Source organism: Leucoraja erinacea, chromosome 22 (genome assembly GCF_028641065.1).
Source record: "Leucoraja erinacea ecotype New England chromosome 22, Leri_hhj_1, whole genome shotgun sequence".
NCBI classification, from domain to species: Eukaryota; Metazoa; Chordata; class Chondrichthyes; order Rajiformes; family Rajidae; genus Leucoraja; species Leucoraja erinaceus.
Genome location: NC_073398.1, coordinates 29051104 through 29071729, shown reverse-complemented (window position 1 = coordinate 29071729; position 20626 = coordinate 29051104). Strand labels below are relative to the sequence as shown.

Sequence of the window (20626 nt, the reverse complement as noted above, 5' to 3'; positions counted from 1 at the left end):
GAGGTTTCCATTCAGGTTTCCTAAGTGGGACAGGGGCATAAGATTCCAGAGGCATCACAAACATCTTTAGCGTGTTACCATGCTTGTATACCGTGGCTTCACTGCATGTAGAAAAATTGGACAAGGCTAAAAGGAAACAAATGTTGATCTTGCAAGATCGACAGAATAAAGTTTTGCTCCGTGTTTCACAATTGTTTACTGTGTGAGATTCAGAGCAAAGAATAACCATAAAAGCAATCACATTCTGCATGTTTTATTCAAAAGAACAATTCAAAATTAGTTCTGATGCTTAAGATCCTAGGAGTGGAACTGGTGCAATATTTAACATTTATTTTAATAGGGGTGTTGGCTGGCATGATTGAAAATGTCAATCAGTGCCAGATAGGTTTCTTCGGCTGTTGGAATAATCTGATCGGCTGGTAAAATGAAACCATGACGACCTGTGTCACGCAGTTCAAAGCAGAAAGAATACTTGATGCCGTAGTCATAAGCCCAGTCAATAGAGGAACCGCTGGATTGATCTAATGGGGAAACAAAGTACTTACATTTAACTGTCACATGATCTGTTTACCATGAAGTACCATGTCTGTGTTGGTTAGCATTACAATTGCCATGGCCAGATTTATCCTTGATGTTGTGTTAAACATTTAAATAATCAAACCTTTGCAGTTTATAGCAAGCTTGGGGTACAGCTACTTTCCTACAACTATCAGTTTCAGAAAAAGGTCCCTTCACAACCCTAATCCTACCTCAATAACAGAACACGAGGGACCATCTCTTTCTAATTGCCTTTTGCACAAATGTCTTTTACACTGCAGTCTTTTTCTTTCCACTGTCTTGTAGGATTTCTGTGTAATTTCTGTATACATTATAGTTTTGGGTGTTATCTGAGTGTGTGCTTGCAAGAGTTTTATTGTACCTGTACCTCACTGTGCGTGTGGTTAGGACAATAGATTTGACCTGATTTATGGCGAGGGAAGCAACGCATCTTTGACAATGGAAATGGAATGGCCTGTCAATGGAAATTATGGAATTCTTGTGGTTGGCTGATTGGGAAGATTTTTCTCTGAATGTTCTCTAATCTCTAGGTTTTAGTGGCTTTGTAAATAAAGCTATCCTTTGACCCGTGTCTAGTTGGTTATTCCAAGAATTGTTGCACATCTAATACTTTTATTCCAATTTCTTAATATCATGCCAACATGATTTATTATCAAGACACATTCTGATCTTATCTTTCGTTTTTACATAATCTTGAATTTGCCCTTTGTCATTATATTTATAACTTATTCGCTATCTTTTTGTCATTCATATTGTTAATTGGTGAAAATGATCCCTAAATAGGTAGGTGGCTGGAACATCAGGATAGAATTGATGGCCATGTAGACAGAATAGGTTACAGAGAATATTGGGTGACGTGGAATTTCTCTGGCAGCTAGCATGGACTTGATAGACCGAATGGCCTTCCTCCATGTCATTAGAAATGTAACATAAGAAAAGATGGGAATGCTATTTCATATTTAGGACTTTATACATTTGAGAATGTTGGATTCTTTAAAAATTATTTTAATATAATGTGCCCAAGAAGAAACAATTTCTATCATCAATCTGGTTGAGGACTTGGTCCAAATCTATTATCCTAATATATCTTCTGCACATGTCTATCAAGCTTCGTACCAAGTTACTTGCCCAGTTCTGCAGGAACATGGAAGTTTACAAACTATTGTTTTGGCCACTTTAGGTAAAGGTTGTAACAGATACAAATCCTTTTTAATTTGATTGCATTTGTTCATCCCTGTGGATATATACTTACAGATTGTTGTAATAATGGGTCCATATCTATACTTGGTGCCATACAATGATGCCAATGAAGTTATGGATTTCTTGCTAAGATTTAACTGCAGAAACAAATGGGGTTTTTTTCTGTTTAATCAAATATACATGCAAATGAAGACATTTTTAAGAGCAGGTAAAAAGTGTTAATACAGAATAATCCCAGAATAATCTCTGCAAATCTTCTCTTTGGGTAAATAGGTTCCAATTAACTTGCCCCTACCTTGTACCCACAATAATATAAATGAACTCTCTTTTGCAAAGAATGCAAGACAACCTTTACTACATATTAAATTATGAAATCATATATAGTTTTTTATTTTTATTTTATCCATAGCCTGTCAATGAAAATTATGGAATTCCTGTGGTTGGCTGATTGGAAATATTTTTCTCCGAATGTTCTCTAATCTCTAGGTTTTAGTGACCTTGTAAATAAAGCTATCCTTTGATTATTAGAATGACAGTATTGCTCAATACATATTGAACCGCTAGAGGTCTTGACCCCTTTTTCTAATGGATCTTTGTTTTACTTAACCTCTAATCCATGTTTTGTTTACTCTCCCTTAACTACACAGAAGTGTATTTGCTGCACATTGGCCGTGATGCTTGTCAATTATTCCGATCCAAATGATAACCGTAAAAATGTTTCCTCCATTTTACATTGAATTCCAATCAAGCATTTCATTTCATTCCACAACTCTGTCCTGCCATAATTAATCATTAATTTGTATGTTTATCACAAACTTTCTTAGGAATCAGATATAGAATACTCCTCTATCGGTTATGTGTTCCAAAATTTCATCAGCACCTTATTTTAGATGTAATTTAATATCTATTTTCCTATAAAGAGACAACATATTGCCTGTATAGAAAATGAGAACAGTAGCAATGTCAACATCCTTGAACTAAGACATAAGAAATTATATTAATGAACAACAAAAGTGCCAATAGATCGTAAGCTGATATTGGAACCTGTGCCAAGAGGTGGATTGCTGTAGAACAAACTGTGACTTACCAGCTCATCATAGTCCTTTGGGACAGTTTTGGTGTAACCATAAGGGAAAAGTAAGAGCTGGGAATAGCTGTGAACATCAATGAAGACTTTGAAATTTCCATGGCTTTTGACAAAGTCAACAATGGCTTTGACCTCTTTCTCAGAATTGGCATAAGGTCCATAGTACGTGGATGCGCAAGAAAAGCCGCTGGCTCCGGGTCCTGTTAATTTAAATGAACATTGAAGCCTTTGTAAAAAAGCAACAAAATATGGCTGATGCATGAAATCTGAATTAAAAGCAGAAAATCACTGGCAATACTCAGCAAGTTGGATAGTGTCTGTGAAGAGAGATACAGTTCACATTTCAAATGGATTTTCTTTCACAAGGTTTAGTTAGTTATAGAGATAGCCATCAGTGTGGAAACAGGTCATTCCGCCCGACTTGCCCATGCTGATCAAAATGTCCCATCCACATTAGTCCCACCTGGCCCATGTCCCTCAACCTTTCCTATCCATGTACCTGTCCAAATGCCTTTTAAATGTTGTTTAAAATGTAAAAAATTGGAAGTGATGAAGAAAAAATGTGAGCATCTGTGACGGGAAACCAAGAAAAAAACTGAACAAGGCAAATGATGGTAGTGCTGGCTGAGAGGGATAGTGAACTCTTGTTAATTGCAGCTGATGTGTCTGAAGGTGGTGTTAATGGAAGGAAATAAATGAGCAGGGGGGAAATAGACGATACTGGAACTATAAGATACAGAACATGGCTGGAAATCTGAACTAAAAGAGAATGAATGAAATACCCAATAGCTCAGGTAGAATCTGCAGACTCTTTCTTGAATCCTGGAGTTATGATGTGCTTTGTCAGTGGTTGAAATGCCATTCCTTAATCTTATATTTTTGTTTGTTGGAACTGTGTAAGTGGGCAAAGACAGAAGTAATGGTGGGAGCAGGGTGGAGAATTAAAGTGATTGGTGACCTGAAGCTCAGGGCCTCCATGTAGACTGAAGTATTCTGCAAACCCATTACCCACTCTGGATTTGTTTTCTTCAAAGTTAAAAGAAATACGATACAATACTGAACACAGTAAATGAAGTTGGAGGAAGTGCATGTAAATCATTACTTTGCCTTGAAGGAGTGTTTGTGTTTTGGATGGAGAGAAGGAATGAGGTAAAGGGACAGGTGTTCAATACTTCTGCATGGCTTGATTGGACTGGTGTAAGGATACATTCTCAATCCTAACCCCTTTGGACTGAAACATAGAAAATAGGTGCAGGAGTAGGCCACTCGGCCCTTCGAGCCTGCACCGCCATTCAATATGATCATGGCTGATCATCCAACTCAGTATCCTCTACCTGCCTTCTCTCCATACCCCCTGATCCCTTTAGCCACAAGGGCCACATCTAACTCCCTCTTAAATATAGCCAATGAACTGGCTTCAACTACATTCTGTGGCAGAGAATTCCAGAGATTCACCACTATCTGTGTAAAAAATGTTTTTTCTCATCTCAGTCCTAAAAGATTTCCCCTTTATCCTTAAACTGTGACCCCTTGCTCTGGACTTCCCCAACATCGGGAACAATCTTCCTGCATCTAGCCTGTCCAACCCCTTAAGAATTTTGTAAGTTTCTATAAGATCCCCCCTCAATCTTCTAAATTCTAGTGAGTACAAGCTGAGTTTATCCAGCCTATCTTCATATGAAAGTCGTGACATCCCAGGAATCAGTCTGGTGAACCTTCTCTGTACTCTGTATGGCAAGAATGGCCAGTCCTCTCCATGAATCCCCAGTTTTAGTTGTGATTTTCTTGCCCTTTTTTATTTAAAGGGGAATGGATATGTTAAGGAATGTGAAACTGAAAATTCCAGACATAAACATGCTGCAATTTCAGTTTTCAAGAACAATGAAATATTTAGGCAAAGGGCTCAGGGCTTGTCCCACATAGGTGATTTTTCAATGGACTGAATCACTGACACGGACACGGACACAGACACGGCACAGACACAAACACAACCACACTGCAAAGGCAGGGCCCAGGGAAAACGGGGGAGCACTGTCTGAAATTCACACGGTGCAAAGCCAAGGTGATACAGACACACACCGCGATGAACAGGAAGGTTAAAGACGGCTAGCACAGTGTACGGTAAGTCCTTTAAAAAACCACTTTTAATGCCAGAGATACACAGCTGTGAAGTTTAGCGGGCAAATAACATTACCGGTCGGTTTTCCTTGGCTCTGAAAACTCGTGCTTACATTTTTGATCCAATGAAAATGCCCGGTCAGCAAAGGAGATGAACTAATACTAGTTCCGGCTGCCTCGACTACCCACAACGACATGGCAACCCCACTACCACTGCACCTACGACTACAAAAGTATCGATTTTCTCCATGGTGACCAATTTTTGGTCGCAGAAAACGTTTCAACATGTTGAAAAATTTGCTGCGACCATACTGAAGCCGCAATTGGTTCCCAGAATGCGGGAACTCCTCGCGACCATGAAGGAGACTCACCTGAGATCACCAGCGAACATGTGACGACCAAGTGGCGAGCGCAGAGTCTCCTGCACTCACCTAAAAAGTCGCCTAAGTGGGACAGGCCCTTAGGCAAATAATGTTGAAGACCAGCAATCGCAAATGGACCAGTGCTGACTTTATCTGCCAAAGGTCATTGCTGACATTAACTTTACAGCTTGGGCGATTCTCTTAGGTCACAACATCCATCAGCTGCCGGAACAATGTCTGTCCCACCTGGCAACTCACTCGTTTTGTGGCAGGAGAGAGTTAGAGGTTCCTTCATCAAAGCATGATAGCGACCAGGTGCTGACCTCTGCAAATGGTGCTGTATAATGGAGAGTTGTGTTGGGTTCATAAGTTGATAATGAGTTATTCAATCTGTTCTGCTCTTAAATCTTTTGCTCATTCATAGTTAATTTAAATACCTCAATAATATTCAAGTTTAATCTGAACACTGTCGTTAGATCACAAATTAATTGCACTCCCAGGTATTAATACATTTCAAATAAATCATTGAAACCTATTGATTAGATTTTGGAAATAATTATTCCAGTATGTAAATCACTTGGCTGTGAACAATGAGCTTTGGCTTAGCTTGTCTATGTTAAGGAGAATAACTGCTTGTTTTGTACACGGGATCAAGGCTGGACAGGAACTGGATCCTTGCACTCACTAGCCTTGATCTGTGCACCATGAAATAACCACAAAAAGTCTGCTTGTTACTCATTATACAGCTGAACAGCTGCAAATGTAATATAGATGCAATGAAAGATGCAAAAGGATTTGAGTATAGGAGCAGGGAGGTTCTACTGCAGTTGTACAGGGTCTTGATGAGACCACACCTGGAGTATTGTGTACAGTTTTGGTCTCCTAATCTGAGGAAAGACATTTTTGCCATAGAGGGAGTACATAGAAGGTTCACCAGACTGATTCCTGGGATGTCAGGACTTTCAGATGAAGAAAGACTGTATAGACTTGGCTTGTACTCGCTAGAATTTAGAAGATTGAGGGGGGATCATATAGAAAATTCTTATTACAAAATTCTTAAGGGGTTGGACAGGCTAAATACAGGAAGATTGTTCCCGATGTTGGGGAAGTCCAGAACAAGGGGTTACAGTTTAAGGATAAGGGGGAAATCTTTTAGGACCGAGATGAGAAAAAACTATTCACACAGAGAGTGGTGAATCTCTGGAAATCTCTGCCACAGAATGTAGTTGAGGCCAGTTCATTGGCTATATTTAAGAGGGGGTTAGATGTGGCCCTTGTGGCTAAAGGGATCTTATGGAGAGATGGCAGGTACAGGATACTGAGTTGGATGATCAGCCAGGATCATATTGAACGGCAGTGCAGGCTCGAAGGGCCAAATGGCCTACTCCTGCACCTATTTTCTATGTTTCTATGAAATCTGGAAACATCAAATGTGGACTGTCCTGGAGTTGTTGATTCATAATATAAATTCTACATCGGGTTATTCAATGTAATCTTACCTCCAAAATTGGCATCAAAGTTCCTATTTGGGTCGACTCCAATACATTGTTCACCAGAATGCCTTGATCTGGTCTTACGCCACATACGGTTCTGTTAAAAAGTATTATTATATTTAGAGGATCAGTTTCTAAAATAGTCTGAATCTAAAATAGCAGTCTGAAGAAGGGTTTTGGCCTGAAACGTTGCCTATTTCCTTCGCTCCATAGATGCTGCCATACCTGCTGAGTTTCCCCAGCAATTTTGTCTACCTTTGATTTTCCAGCAGCTGCAGTTCCTTCCTGAACAGTTTCTAAAATATAAATGAATTCCATCTTCCCATCATTATCTATAAAATTTCAGAAACTATTTTCCCCTTACAATGTTTTCCTCCTCGGACTTGAAGTGGGAAGGAGTCAACGAGAAGTTGTTGAGTGTGAGGACCAGCTCCGCTAGGTAGAGTAGAGTGTTAGTGGAGGGAAATTGGTCTTTGTAAATTGCCCCAAGTGTGTAGACAATTGATAATAAATTGGGGTAAATTAGAACTACAGGTGCACAACCTTTTATCCGAAATTCCAAATAACGAAAAGCTCCGAATATGGATATTTTTTTTCGGTCCTTGAAGACGTTCACCGAGGGCGGCCCGCAGAGGTGACAGCAGAACCTCCGGTCGGTCCTCGAAGAAAGGGGAACTAAATCCCCATCCATAAAAGAGAAGGTGAGGGTATATTGCGCGGGAGGGTTAATAATTGACAATATGCTGCTGTCTGCCCGCTGAGTTAAAAAGTTCCCACGGTAGACTCACGATACGCAGTGTATCGTGAGTCTTGAGTGGGAACTTTTTAACTCAGCGTGCAGGCAGCAGCAGATTGTCGCTCCCTTCTGTTTCACCCCACCTACACCCCTCTGCTTCCCGGCCATGTGTGTGACCCCTTCCCTCCCCTCTCCAGCTCCCCGCCCATTGCACCGGCGCGAGGGCTTTGCACTGTCTTCACGTCGGCGATGCCAGCAGGTCAGTGCCAGTCACCGGAGATGTCAGGACCAACGGGACACCGGCCCCCAGGCCCACTGCAAGCACGGAGATCCCAGAGACCCACAGCCAGCAGCAGCCCAGCCCCGTTCCAACTCCAGAGGAAAACTGCAAACTGGCCGGAGACGTCAGGACCACCAGAAGCCGCTCCCCGATGGGCCGCTACGGGGACAAGTGGCAGTTCGCCCACAGCCCGAGCTGCGCCCCCTCATCGGGACACCGACCCCCAGGCCCACTGCAAGCACGGAGATCCCAGATCAGCAACTCCAACCCAGCCCCGCTCCAACTCCAGAGGAACACGCTCCCCGTAGGGGCAGAAGCTGATGGTGTGCAAGGTACACCTGGAGTTGGAGGGGGAGGGGGGTATTGTGCTGTTTAATCGCCCCCTGCTATCCCAGGGACAGGGAGACACAGCGGCTTTTGAGAATGGTGGGCAATCACTTCCAAAGTTCTGCCCACACAGTCAGTACACCTCTCCTATACTTGTCTCCCGCACTAAGATCACCTCGCAGAGAATGATCCCAGCCTAACCCTCCCTATTCTCTCCTATTCTGCAAGAAAAACCGACATTGAAGACTCAAACTCGCGATCGAGTAACTGCCGGAATCGAGGCGCAAACTCGCGACCTTGCGGATATGAGTCGAGCACTCTACCACTGAGCCAGCCGTTAAAATCTACGCTAAAAATCTTCCATTCCTAAAGCCGAAAAATTCCGAATTACGAAAAGTGTCTGGTCCCAAGGCTTTCGGATAAAAGGTTGTGCACCTGTACTGTGAACAGGTGATTAATGTTTGGTGAGGAGTTGACAGGCCCGTTTCCATGCTGCATTTCTAAATTAAACTATCTTGATCACACATTGATGAGGTAGCAAGGCATTGCTGGAATAAAGTAGGGAAAAACCTTTCTCCATTTGGCTCATCTTACAGTCCTTGTACTACAAAATACCATGACCTTTAACAAAGAGTTTGGTAGTTGTGCAACAGTGTTGAAGTCAATGGTGTGACAGGGGCGCATGTTATGCGGAGCAGAGCGACAGATATTATGTGGAGTGACTAAAGGAATGAATACATTGCAGAAAGGAGGTGGAAATGGTAAATTAGATGAGTTCAGGAATGAATTTGCAGACTGTGAGGTCCAGGTGGCTATCGGCATGAGATGGAATGCACAGAAGAGCAGAGAGATGAGATTTGGGGATTTTAACTGGGGGAAGATAACTTCAACCCGAGGTGTTGGAGAACAGGTGATAATGGAGGCAAGAATTAGTGGTTGACCACATTTGATTTATAACATTCTGCATCTCTAGAGAGGCTGAAAATGGGGGTTGGAGTTGCCCAATAGAGTTCAGTGACTGAAGGAGAGTCTGAAACAGACAATGTCAAGGAAGTGAATGTATGTGATCTTCAGGATGGAGAGATTATGGGATTGAAAGCTCTACACTGTATTGAGTGCAACATTACAACACTTTGGTTCTGCCTGAGACAGCAGACAGACAGGGAGGAGTGTACAAGAACAAAACAATATTCTGTTACAAAGCTCCAACATCATTGCTCTCAAGAGTTTGAATGTCAATAGGGTTTTTCTTTGTTGAAGGGCCAACATCTTAAGTTCCCACTTTTCCGCCATTTTATCTGTTTTACAGAATCTGCATCACAGAGTTTGCTTTCTTGTTTATTGTACTTACAGAAGTGTGGGTGAAATGGAAGCCATCAGGGTTTGTAACAATCTCCAGGTAGAGGTCCATTGTATTTAGGAGTGAAGTTATAGTGGCATCACTGCCATACTCACTGGCAACCTTCATAAAAGACACAATCAAATACTGTTGTTAAGTGTTCGGATCTTTCCCTAGCTGGAGTTCCTTCTAAATTCACCCCATCCCTCACTTACTGCACTATCCTCTGGCTGGCATTATTCTTTGGCCACTCATAATCACAGTACCTGTTGTTGTGAATGTCAGGAGGTTATTCAGCTGTGAAGTTGAATCACTGCATCTGATTTCTACACAGGCATTTTCCAGTAGAGTGAACAACACTATCTTCCATACCTGTTTTAGCTCTATAAGACCACGCTTAAAACTGTAAACTCAGCCTATCAAATAACCCCCTCACCTTGTTCACCTATTACTGGCCATGCTCTATGCTGCTCCTCTTTTAGAAACATAGAAAATAGGTGCAGGAGTGGGCCATTCGGCCCTTCGAGCCTGCACCGCCATTCAATATGATCATGGCTGATCATCCAACTCAGTATCCTGTACCTGCCTTCTCTCCATACCCCCTGATCCCTTTAGCCACAAGGGCCACATCTAACTCCCTCTTAAATATAGCCAACGAACCGGCCTCAACTACCTTCTGTGGCAGAGAATTCCAGAGATTCACCACTCTCTGTGTGAAAAATGTTCTTCTCATCTCGGTCCTAAAAGACTTTCCTCTTATCCTTAAACTGTGACCCCTTGTTCTGGACCCCTTGTGGCCCGCCGAGTTCTGAAGAATGGTCGCGACCTGAAACGTCACTTATCCATGTTACTCCAGAGATGCTGTCTGACCTGCCGAGTTACTCCAGCAATTTGTGTCTTTCTTAGGTACTCTTGGAGTTACATGAGTGATGGCGTATAGATCTTAGGTCCCATTTTGCTTCCATCCCTTCCTCACTATGGGTATTTACTTTGTACAGAAGTAAAACAATGGCAAGGGAGAGTGTCTTGTTGCACAAACGGAGGCCATACAATTATTCTTGCAATCACATTCGTCTACACCATACCTTGTTGGCAAACCAGAGAGAAGTCGCTGGAGTGATCCATTCGCGAGCATGGATTCCAGAATTCATCCAGATAGCAGGCCGGTTGATGCCACCAGTACTGAACTGTGGGAAGACAGGGGAGTGGCAATGTCACAAAGAATAGCTAACGATGACTGCTTTTGTTTTAAACAGGCAGTATTAGTATACGTCAGTGTGTCCGTCCTTTGGCTGGGAGCGATGCACAATTCAAGAACAAGTGAATAATCTACTGGAGTTCTTTGATGCCCTGACCAGCTGAACAAATGAGGTCCAACCAATGGTTGTTGTGTCATTTGAAAAGGTTTTTGACGCAGAAAGTTAGTCAACAAGGTCTGAGCATATGTTGTGAGGAAAATACTGATATGGATTGAGAACTAATAGGCAGAAAGTCACTTTTAATACTGATATCAAACAAAGTACAAAATGAGCAGGACGGTTACTGTGGCTTCCAATATTTTGTTAAATTGACCATATGTTTAAGATGGTCATTTCAGAATGGTGGATAGATGTCTTAATCCAAAATCAGATTGGGTGCTTCCAGAGTACTTTGGAAGTCCTCAAAGTCTAATTTGAAGCCTGATTCGGACACTTCAGTTCATTACTGGCTTCAGGCAGCTCAGAGAGCATGCTATGGAAACTTTATTTTCATCACCGTGGCAACTTTATGTGAGTTTTAATCATATTTGTTTGTCAGATGAGGTGAGGGTTCTGTTGAACTGTCACAAGATTCAGGGGTGAGTCAGCACCAGTTGATACTAACCCTGAGGACGTAGATTGGCCGGTTTTCAAATGTAGTTCCAATCTGCATCTTGCTGACAAGACCTGGGTTTGAAGTCACAAATGTGTCCATCCACGCATAGATCTGGGGAAGAGATAATACGCATTAGTAAGTTCACTTTGTGTTTAAACCAATGAGTTGTCTCCCTCGATCATCCAAAGGGGTAACTGTGTAGAGAATACGTCCTTAAGGATCAATGTGGTCATCTATGGGGATGGGCGAGGCCTGAGTTAATTTTTTTTCAGCTGCGTTTACTAGAGAGAAGGTCGTGGAAACTGGGGAATTCAAGGAAGAGAATAGTGATGCCTTGAAACCTACCCACATTTCAAAACGGGAGTTGCCAGTGGCCTTGAAGTGTGGGAAGGTGAATAAATCCTTGTGGTCTGACCAAGTGTATCCTAAGACATTGGGGGAAGATGGGGGCCTTGGCAGAGATATTAGCATCATCTTTACCCACGGGTTAAGTACTGTAAGACTGGGGGGTGGCCCATGTTGTGTCTTTATTTATTTACCAGGACTGATTAGGGATAGACAGCATGGCTTTGTACACAGGGAATCACATTTCACAAATTTAATTGAGTTTTATGCAGAGGCGACCAAGAGGATTATGAGGGCATGGCTGTCTGGACATTATCAAGGTCTTTGACAAGACCCTGTATGGTAGACTGGTCTGTAACATTAGATCATATGGGATCCAGAGAATGCTAGCCAATTGGAAACAATATTGGCAATAGTAGGAGACAGAGGGTGATAGTGAACACTTTGCTTTTTCAGATTGGAGGTCTGTGACCAGTGGTGTGCTGTATCGATTCACCCTGGGTCAACCGTAATTTGCCATCTCTATTAACTAGTTAGATGAGAATGGATTTGACATGGTTGGTAAATTTTCAAATGATATCAAGATTGGTGGTATAATGGTCAGTGAAAAATGTTACCTAAGATTAGAAGAGAGTTGAAATCACCTGGGAAAGGGGGTCAAGGAATGGCCGGTGGAATTTAAATTAGGCAAGCACAAAGTGTTGCTCTTTTGTAAGTTGAATCAGGGCAGGACTTACATGGTAAACAACATGGCCCTGGAGAATGTACGAGCAAAGAGAAATCCCAGAACAGATATGATTCTCTGAAAGTAGCGGCACTGGTGAAGAAGGCATTTGGCACATTGGTCTTCATTGGTCAAGGCATTGAGAACAACACCTGAGACGTCATATTACAACTGTATAAGACCTTGGTGAGACTGTACTTGGGGTATTGTGTGTAGTTCTGGATGCCTAGCTACAGGAAGGATGTCATTAAGCTGGATCGATGGCGTGCATGAGTCGTTAGGAGAGTCTGGTATGTTTTCCCTGGAGCATAGGAGGCTGTGGAGTGATCTTACAGAGGTAGATAAAATCACAAGGGACACATATACTGTAAGTTGAATGATCACAGTCATTTTCCCAGGGTAGGCAAGTCTAAAACTAGTGGGCATACATTTAAGGCGAGAGGGGAAAGACTTAAAGGGGACCTTAGAAGCAACAAGCCAGAGGCACGTACAATTACAATATTTAAAACATATTTAGATAGTTATGTGAATAAAAAATGTTTTGAGGGATATGGGCCAAATGAAAGCAAGTGGGATTATCAAAGATAGGCAACTTGCTCAGCATGGACAAGTTGGGTCCTGTATCATGGGTCCAGGACCATGGTCCTGTATCGTGATGCACAACTCGATGACGCTTTGACTATTTGCCCAGTCAAGAAAATGGAGATTAGTGCATCTCTGAAATCAACCACTGAGAAGCTGGAAAGTAGAGTCAAGTTATATAGCAAGGAAACAGGCTCTTCAGCCGAACTCATCCATGCTGATCAAGTTGCCTGTTTGAGCTAGTCCCATGTACTTGCATTTGACACATATCCCACTAAACCTTTCTTCTCCATGTATCTGTCCAAAATTATTATGTCATTGTACCTACATCGACTACTTCCCTTGACAGCTCACTCCATATAAGAACTTCCCTCTACGCGTAAAAGTAGCTGGAAGAGGTTCACTATTTTGGTTTAGAGGTCGGTTCTGGTCCCCTGACTAATGATTCTTAAAGGGTTGGACAGGCTAGATGCAGGAAGATTGTTCCCGACGTTGGGGAAGTCCAGAACAAGGGGTCACAGTTTAAGGATAAGGGGGAAATCTTTTAGGACCGAGATGAGAAAAACATTTTTCACACAGAGAGTGGTGAATCTCTGGAATTCTCGGCCACAGAAGGTAGTTGAGGCCAGTTCATTGGCTATATTTAAGAGGGAGTTAGATGTGGCCCTTGTGGGTAAAGGGATCGGGGGGTATGGAGAGAAGGCAGGTACAGGATACTGAGTTGGATGATCAACCATGATCATATTGAATGGCGGTGCAGGCTCGAAGGGACGAATGGCCTCTACTCCTGCACCTATTTTCTAAGTTTCTACGATTGACCACATGGCCGCAACAAGATTTTCAGACTAAAGCCTAAATTTGCATACAACTAAATGTGGAGCCTTGATTCTCAGCAGAATTCATCATCGGGCCATCCATTGTAACTGAGTAAAAAACATATGAGTGTGTGATCTCAGGATAAAGAATTAATGAAAGCTTCAAGTCCCTTGAACACCCGTGGTTGACATTGACTAATGCAGATGTGAAGAGTGCAGATGTGAGTGTTTTGGAGAGGAGGTCAATGAAGTCAGTCTATCACACGCGCAAAATTGAAACCAGCGCCTTTCCTTTGGGGCATTATGCGCACATGCATCGTTCTTCTATGTCATCCAGGAGTGAGATGATTTTTAAAAATCGTCACTATTTTGTTAACTGGAATATTTTGTTTTTTTGATTTGGTGTTTGACTTTACCTCCTCCAACGTATGATAAGCAGCATAGTTGAACATGCGGCTGCTACGCTCCTTATGCCGAGACAACAACATTTCCTTGTGCTCGTCATCCAATCGTGCCTGAAAAGTCAACAGCAGATCATTAGCAATTTCATACTAATATTAACCAGCAATGGCAGAGTCTGTGGCAGATCAGGACGATAAATATGAGGCACAATTCATTATAGGCAACAGGTGAATGACAGACAATACCTGGAGATCTTCAACCAAGATAGAGTAATCAATGCCATGGAGCTCCAGGAAAACTTTCACTGATTGGCTATTTTCTCTCGGGACGTGGATGTCAATAGGCAGTGAAGGGCTGTTGGATTCTTTCCAGAAATCGACCTAATAATGAGAAGCTTGCAGTTATTGACTTGGGTGTGGACTCCTAGCAGAAGCAAAAATAAAGGTCAGTCAATGATGGAATGTTTGTTTTTTGTATCTTGAGCACTGAATATACAAATCAATAAATGCAGCACATTGAATCGCAGCTGGATTTCCCACTGGCCCGTCCATTGAAACCAAGTTAAAAATTCATAAAATGTATAAACTCGTACAAGGCATTGTGCAATCCAGGCTGACAGATCCCTTGTAGTCCTAAGTTCTTGGTTGGTTTCTCTAACTTCAAGTAACCCCGGCATTCCCTCGCTCTCCATTCCTTGCCTGCCCAAGTCGTACCAGCTTCTTGTTCCCACCTAGCAAATAGTTAACAATGGCCAGTTTCCTTTATCGTCGTTACTGTTTTGCATATCTTTCATTTGTTCTATATCTCTTTACAACACCGTCTATATCTCTCATTTCCCTTTCCTCTGACTCCAGACTGAAGAAGGGACTCGACCTGAAACATCACCCATTCCTTCTCTCCACAGATGCTGCCTGTCCCACTGAGTTACTCAGCATTTTGTGTCTATCTTTGTTGTTGGAAGTGTTCTTTGAGTAGGAAATTAAACCAAGTCCACATCTCCCTCTCTGATAAAAATTACTCCAGGCAAATATTTATGGCTTGATGGACAATAATTAAACAGAACTTGTGATGATTATCTAATTGCTGTGGGCATGTTGCTTGCTACACTTTCTACATTCCTACAGTGACAACACAGTAATAATACTCCATCGTGCAGGAAGGAACTGCAGATGCTGGTTTACACCGAAGATAGCCACAAAATGCTGGAATAACTCAGCGGGACAGACAGCACCTCTGGATAGAAGGAATGGGTGACATTTCGGGTCGAGACCTTACTCCATTGTTTGTAAAACATCTCAGGAAGCCCTGATGTTGGTAATGGAATTATAAAGCCTAGTTTCATCTTCCTTTGGCTGCATTTTGAGATATTCACTATGGGAGGAGCAGTCAAGGTGATGGAAAATGTATCGTGTAGGTTGATGCTTGTATCATAGTTGAGAGGGGAAAGTTATGGAGGGAGACTTTGAGACACAAGGTTCCTATAACTAGAATGGCAACATGTGACAGCAGAGATAGGTAAACCTTGTCAAGATTATGAGGGATTGGATAAAATAAAGAAGGCAGATTATCTCCAGTGGAAGTCAATATAATAGATAAGAGCAAAATTTTGCAGAAAATTATGAGATGAATGAGACTAAATCTCTGATTATAATGGTGTTGTATTATTTGTAGAAGGTCCAGAATACTCTGGAAAAGCCGAGTGGCGCCAGCAATGGCTGCCTCGCTAACAGTCTGTCTCATCCATTCCTTCTTTGTTATTTATAGAGTGTGTTAAATGTATGTTTTAGTGTTCTTTAGCTTGTTTATGTGTGTGGGGGGGGGGGAACTTTTTAAAATCTCTTACCTCGGCGGAGATGCAATTTTTTTTCTCCGTATCTTATCTCCGTCCACACTGCGGCCTAACATCTTGGAGCTGGCGGCCTCTGCTGGGGACCGACTACGGGAGCTCCAACCGCGGGAACCTGCAGGACTTAACACCATGGAGCTCGCGGTTCCTATCGGAGATCGATCTCGCAGCTCCAAGCACAGGAGTCTTCAGACTTTAACATCGTGGAGCTCGGTTAGAGACCGACTTCGGGAGCTCCAAGTCGCAGGAGCTTCTATCGCCCCGACGCGGGAGCTTCGATGGGCCCAACATGGCGGCTTGATCCCCGACCGCAGATGGTTGGACTGCCCCGACCGTGGGAGAATAAAACGGGAAGAAGATTGGACTTTATTGCATTCCATCACAGTGAGGAACGTTGGGAAACTGCTGTGGTGGATGATTATGTTAACGTTTGTGTAGTTTTGTGTCTTGTTGCTTTTTTTTAGTGTGGCAGTATGGTAAATGGAATATCACTGTACCTTAATTGGTACACGTGACAATAAAAGACCTTGAAACTTCAACCTTGAAAAAACAAAAGGAAGTTTTCAGGAATCTTTTATCCCAACAGTTCAACTGAATCACCATTATTCCAGTACTTAATGTTAGGAGGGAGGAGGTGGTAGACTGTACCATCTTATTTGTAATCTTTATTTACTAACCTGACCTGACCTGTAAAGTGGTTTTGTTTTGCTGAGAATAAAGCATCAAAGATGACAGAACAAGTCATAAGTTGTTTGAACAGAATAAGGCCATTCGGCCCGTCAAGTCGACTCTGCCATTCAATCATAGCTGATCTATATTTCCCTCTCAAGCCCCAGTCTCCTGCCTTCTCCCCATAACCCTTGACACCCTTACTAATCAAAAACCTATCAATCTCCACCTTAAAAATATCCATTGTCTTGGCCTCCACATCCTTCTGTGCCAATAAATTCCACAGATTTACGACCCTCTGTAAAGAATTTCGACTTTGTCTCCTTTCTAAAGGTACGTCCTTTTATTCTGAGGCTGTGCCCTCTGATCCTAGACTCTACCAGTAGTGCAAACATTCTCTCCATATAAATGAGGTTGAAAGAAAATGGAAACAAGTTAGTGAAAAATAAAATCCTGCAGGTGTGGAAATCTGAAATAAATACACAAACTTCTGGAATTATTCAACAGTTCAAACAGCATTCTGTAGAGAGAAAAAAAAAATATTTTTGTCAGAACTAGAGAAGTGAAACAAATCAATGTCTTGTTCCCGATTTAGCTGAAAAAGCAAACTCTAATGTTTTAGTTTAAATTTACATAATTAACAATAATGTAATGTATTTCTATTCGTGCATGTTAACTTACATTCAGATGCTCTTCTTCCTGAAGGGATCTCACCAGGTTGAGCTGTGCCTCATCCCTAACAGTGATCCGAAGAACCTGGTCACTGTGAAAGGTTAAAAATGGAAAATAACAATTGAAAACCTGTATTGCTCCACTTAAGAGACCATTTTTGTCAAGTGGCTGAAAAAATGCAATATTACTTGTAGTCAGTATTGGCAGAATTACATGACTGATCTGCCTCAATGAGGCAAAGAGAACATTCAGCACTTAGTTAGTACACAGTGAACTGACTTCTTGCTCCCATTCCTCATTTTAGAACGATAAACTTTAACTTGGCAGGTGAACAATCACCTCTTCTATTTCATGTTCTTCTTTATATATTCATAGTAATGCCCCTGTTCCACTTAGGAAACCTGAACGGAAACCTCTGGAGACTTTGCGCCCCACCCAAGGTTTCCGTGCGGTTCCCGGAGGCTGCAGGTGGTTGCCGGAGGTTGCAGGTAGTGGAAGCAGGTAGGGAGACTGACAAAAACCTCCGGGAACCGCCCGGAAACCTTGGGTGGGGCGCAAAGTCTCCAGAGGTTTCTGTTCAGGTTTCCTAAGTGGGACAGGGGCATTACGGTATGCAGACAAGGCATTGTAATTCCTATTCTAAGAACGCATCATCACCAAGTTTTCCAAGACATCATTACTAAATACTGGGTGTAAAATAATACATACACACTTTACCCCATCAATGAGTACCTCTCTCCTACCCCACCCCCCCACAAACAAAAACAATACCAATTCTAGTGTACAAGATGGAATCTCTCACTGTCTAACACCATCAACATTACAAAGGAAAAGACTTAAGTTAAATTTGTAAATCACCTCAGACTTCATGTTCCCTCTCTCTCAGTTAATCAATGCACTGTGTCTAAGTCTAATGTAGGTGCAACCAGCTACCATTGGGGTGGGATATGGCTTCACACTGTGGTGGTGGGTGGGTGTTGTGGGGAAAGGTCAGGTGAATTTGGTCAGAGGGTCTTGCGTGAATCACCGGCAAGTTTTAGAATGGAATCAATTCTCTGGAGAAGAATTTGGATCTTTCTCTTTTGTCTCTGTAGCCATTAATCAAATTCACCCTAACATGGGGCTGGTAGACATGGTGGGGATGAACCTTGCAGGTTACCAGAAAGCTATTAGTAAAGGGCCTAAACCCACAGTGAGTGCACGGATAATCATGCAACGAGGTGCCAGTTCCTTCACGGCATGTTGGAGGGCAGACTGGATATCTTCATGCTTTGACTGGATTCACATGCTCTACAAAAACAGCACTCACCCAATGAATGTCTTCTTGCTATAAACAGCTAGGAGAACGGCACTGAGGACCAACAGGGCTCTCATATTCAAGAGGATATGTCGAGCTAAAGGACCACCTTTCACTGGCCTGCTTATAAACAATCTCTTCCCTGGTGTAATCTAATCTGGCTGACATTATTATTGAAGATAAATGGACTGCTCTGAACCTTGTGTGAGTTTGATCTCCCTGCTGTGTAGTTCCCACAATATATTGAGCTCCACTAGGTTTCATCAGTACGAGTTGGTGAGGACACAACACCTGGTTAAACATGTTATTATCCCACATGTATTTTCTTCTCCCCACCAGCATATTCTCATTCCCAGGAATTCACAGTGCTTCTGGCTGATAAGATGTTGTCCAAGGTTATGTTGGTATATTTCAATATGTTTTGAGAATTTAAAACTGCGCCATTTAACTTGTTAGGTACCTCGACCCATGACTGTGGCCAGCCTGGGACATCTCCCTGACACTATGTTTCTATCCTAGCCTCAACTTGCATTCGCCCGCTCACTGCGCGATGCAGTCAAGTTTTCCCACTTGATAATTCACTCATCTCCGCCCTTTTCTCGTTTTCCTTTCTCAGTATTCACTCTATTTCTCTCTCACAAATTTCCCCCATTTCATTTATCCCTGTATTTCAGTCTTCCTCTCATTGTCTTCATTTCAGTCCTCCTCTCATTGCACGGACGATGTGGTCTCCCAGGTTCTGCACACTGCTCTCACTCACCTTGACAGCCAGAAGGGGGGGCTATGTGTGGATGCTGTTCATAGACTTCAGTTCAGCCTTCAACACGATAGTCCCCACCAAACTTGCTGAGAAACTGCTGGAATCGGGGCTCAACACTCCCCTGTGTGCCTGGGAGCTGGACTTTCTCACCGCCGGGCCCCAGATAGTCAAGATGGGAGGAAATACATCGAAGTCCCTCACCCTCACCACAGGATCGCCCCAGGGTTGCTTGCGTCCTCAGCCCCTACTGTACTCCCTGTACACACATGACTGTGTGGCTAGGTTCAGCTCCAACTGTATAATCAAGTTTGCTGATGACACTGTGGTGGTGGGCCTAATCTCTGATAACGATGAGAAGGCCCAACGGGAGGAGGTGCCTGATCTGGCACTCTGATGTAAGGACAACTGCCTCCTCTTGAATGTCAAAAAAACTAAGGAGCTGATCGTGGACTTTAGGAGGGCACAACATCCGAGGACGCACCCACCATTGAAGATAAATGGGGATACTGTGGATAGGGTGAGCTGCTTTAAATACCTGGGAGTCCACATGTCAGAGGATCTGACATGGACATCACACGCCGCAGCACTGGTGAGTTAGGCAAGGCAGCGCCTTTACCACCTCAGGCAATTGAGGAAATTCAGAGTTTACTGAGTGGCTGTGGAAAGCATCTTGTCCGGAAACATCACAATTTGGATTGGGAACTGCTCTGGCTAGGACAAGAAGGCTCTGCAGAGAGTAGTCCGTTCGGCCAAACGCACTATGGGAACTACACTCGCCCCCCTGCAGGAACTAACCATCAGAAGGTGCAATTCCAGAGCCAACAAGATCATGGGAGACCCCTTCCACCCCAGCAACGGACTGTTCCAGCTGCTACGGTCAGGCTAACGCCTCCGTTGCCATGCTGTGAAAACGGAGAGGATCAGACGGAGTTTCTTCCCAGAGGCCATAGGGACTGTAAACTCCTATCTCACCAGGGACTAACTTTACTGTATCAATTTACTGTTGTGTGGTGTCTTTTTAAAATTGCTGTTTTTTCTTTTTTTCCTCCCACAAATATGTAATATGTGAATATGTGATTCTGTTCCATTCTGTTTGTAGTTTTTTTACACAATCCGCAAGCATTGCCACTTTTCATTTCACTGCACATCTCGTATGTGTA

General features: G+C 42.8%; 1 protein-coding gene across 1 annotated transcript; it reads right to left on the bottom strand.

The window, feature by feature from the left end:
* Positions 1-214: 214 nt before the first annotated feature.
* LOC129707911 (carboxypeptidase A1-like) lies at positions 215-18872 on the bottom strand. The gene is made up of 11 exons (XM_055653370.1): positions 18719-18872; positions 17419-17500; positions 14468-14602; positions 14237-14335; positions 11364-11465; positions 10586-10687; positions 9513-9623; positions 6825-6915; positions 2846-3045; positions 1811-1895; positions 215-521 (listed from the first exon to the last, which is right to left on the bottom strand). The coding sequence occupies exons 1-11, from the start codon at positions 18781-18783 to the stop codon at positions 334-336; spliced, it is 1260 nt and encodes a 419-aa protein (XP_055509345.1). The 5' UTR covers positions 18784-18872; the 3' UTR covers positions 215-333.
* Between the last annotated feature and the right edge of the window lie 1754 nt (positions 18873-20626).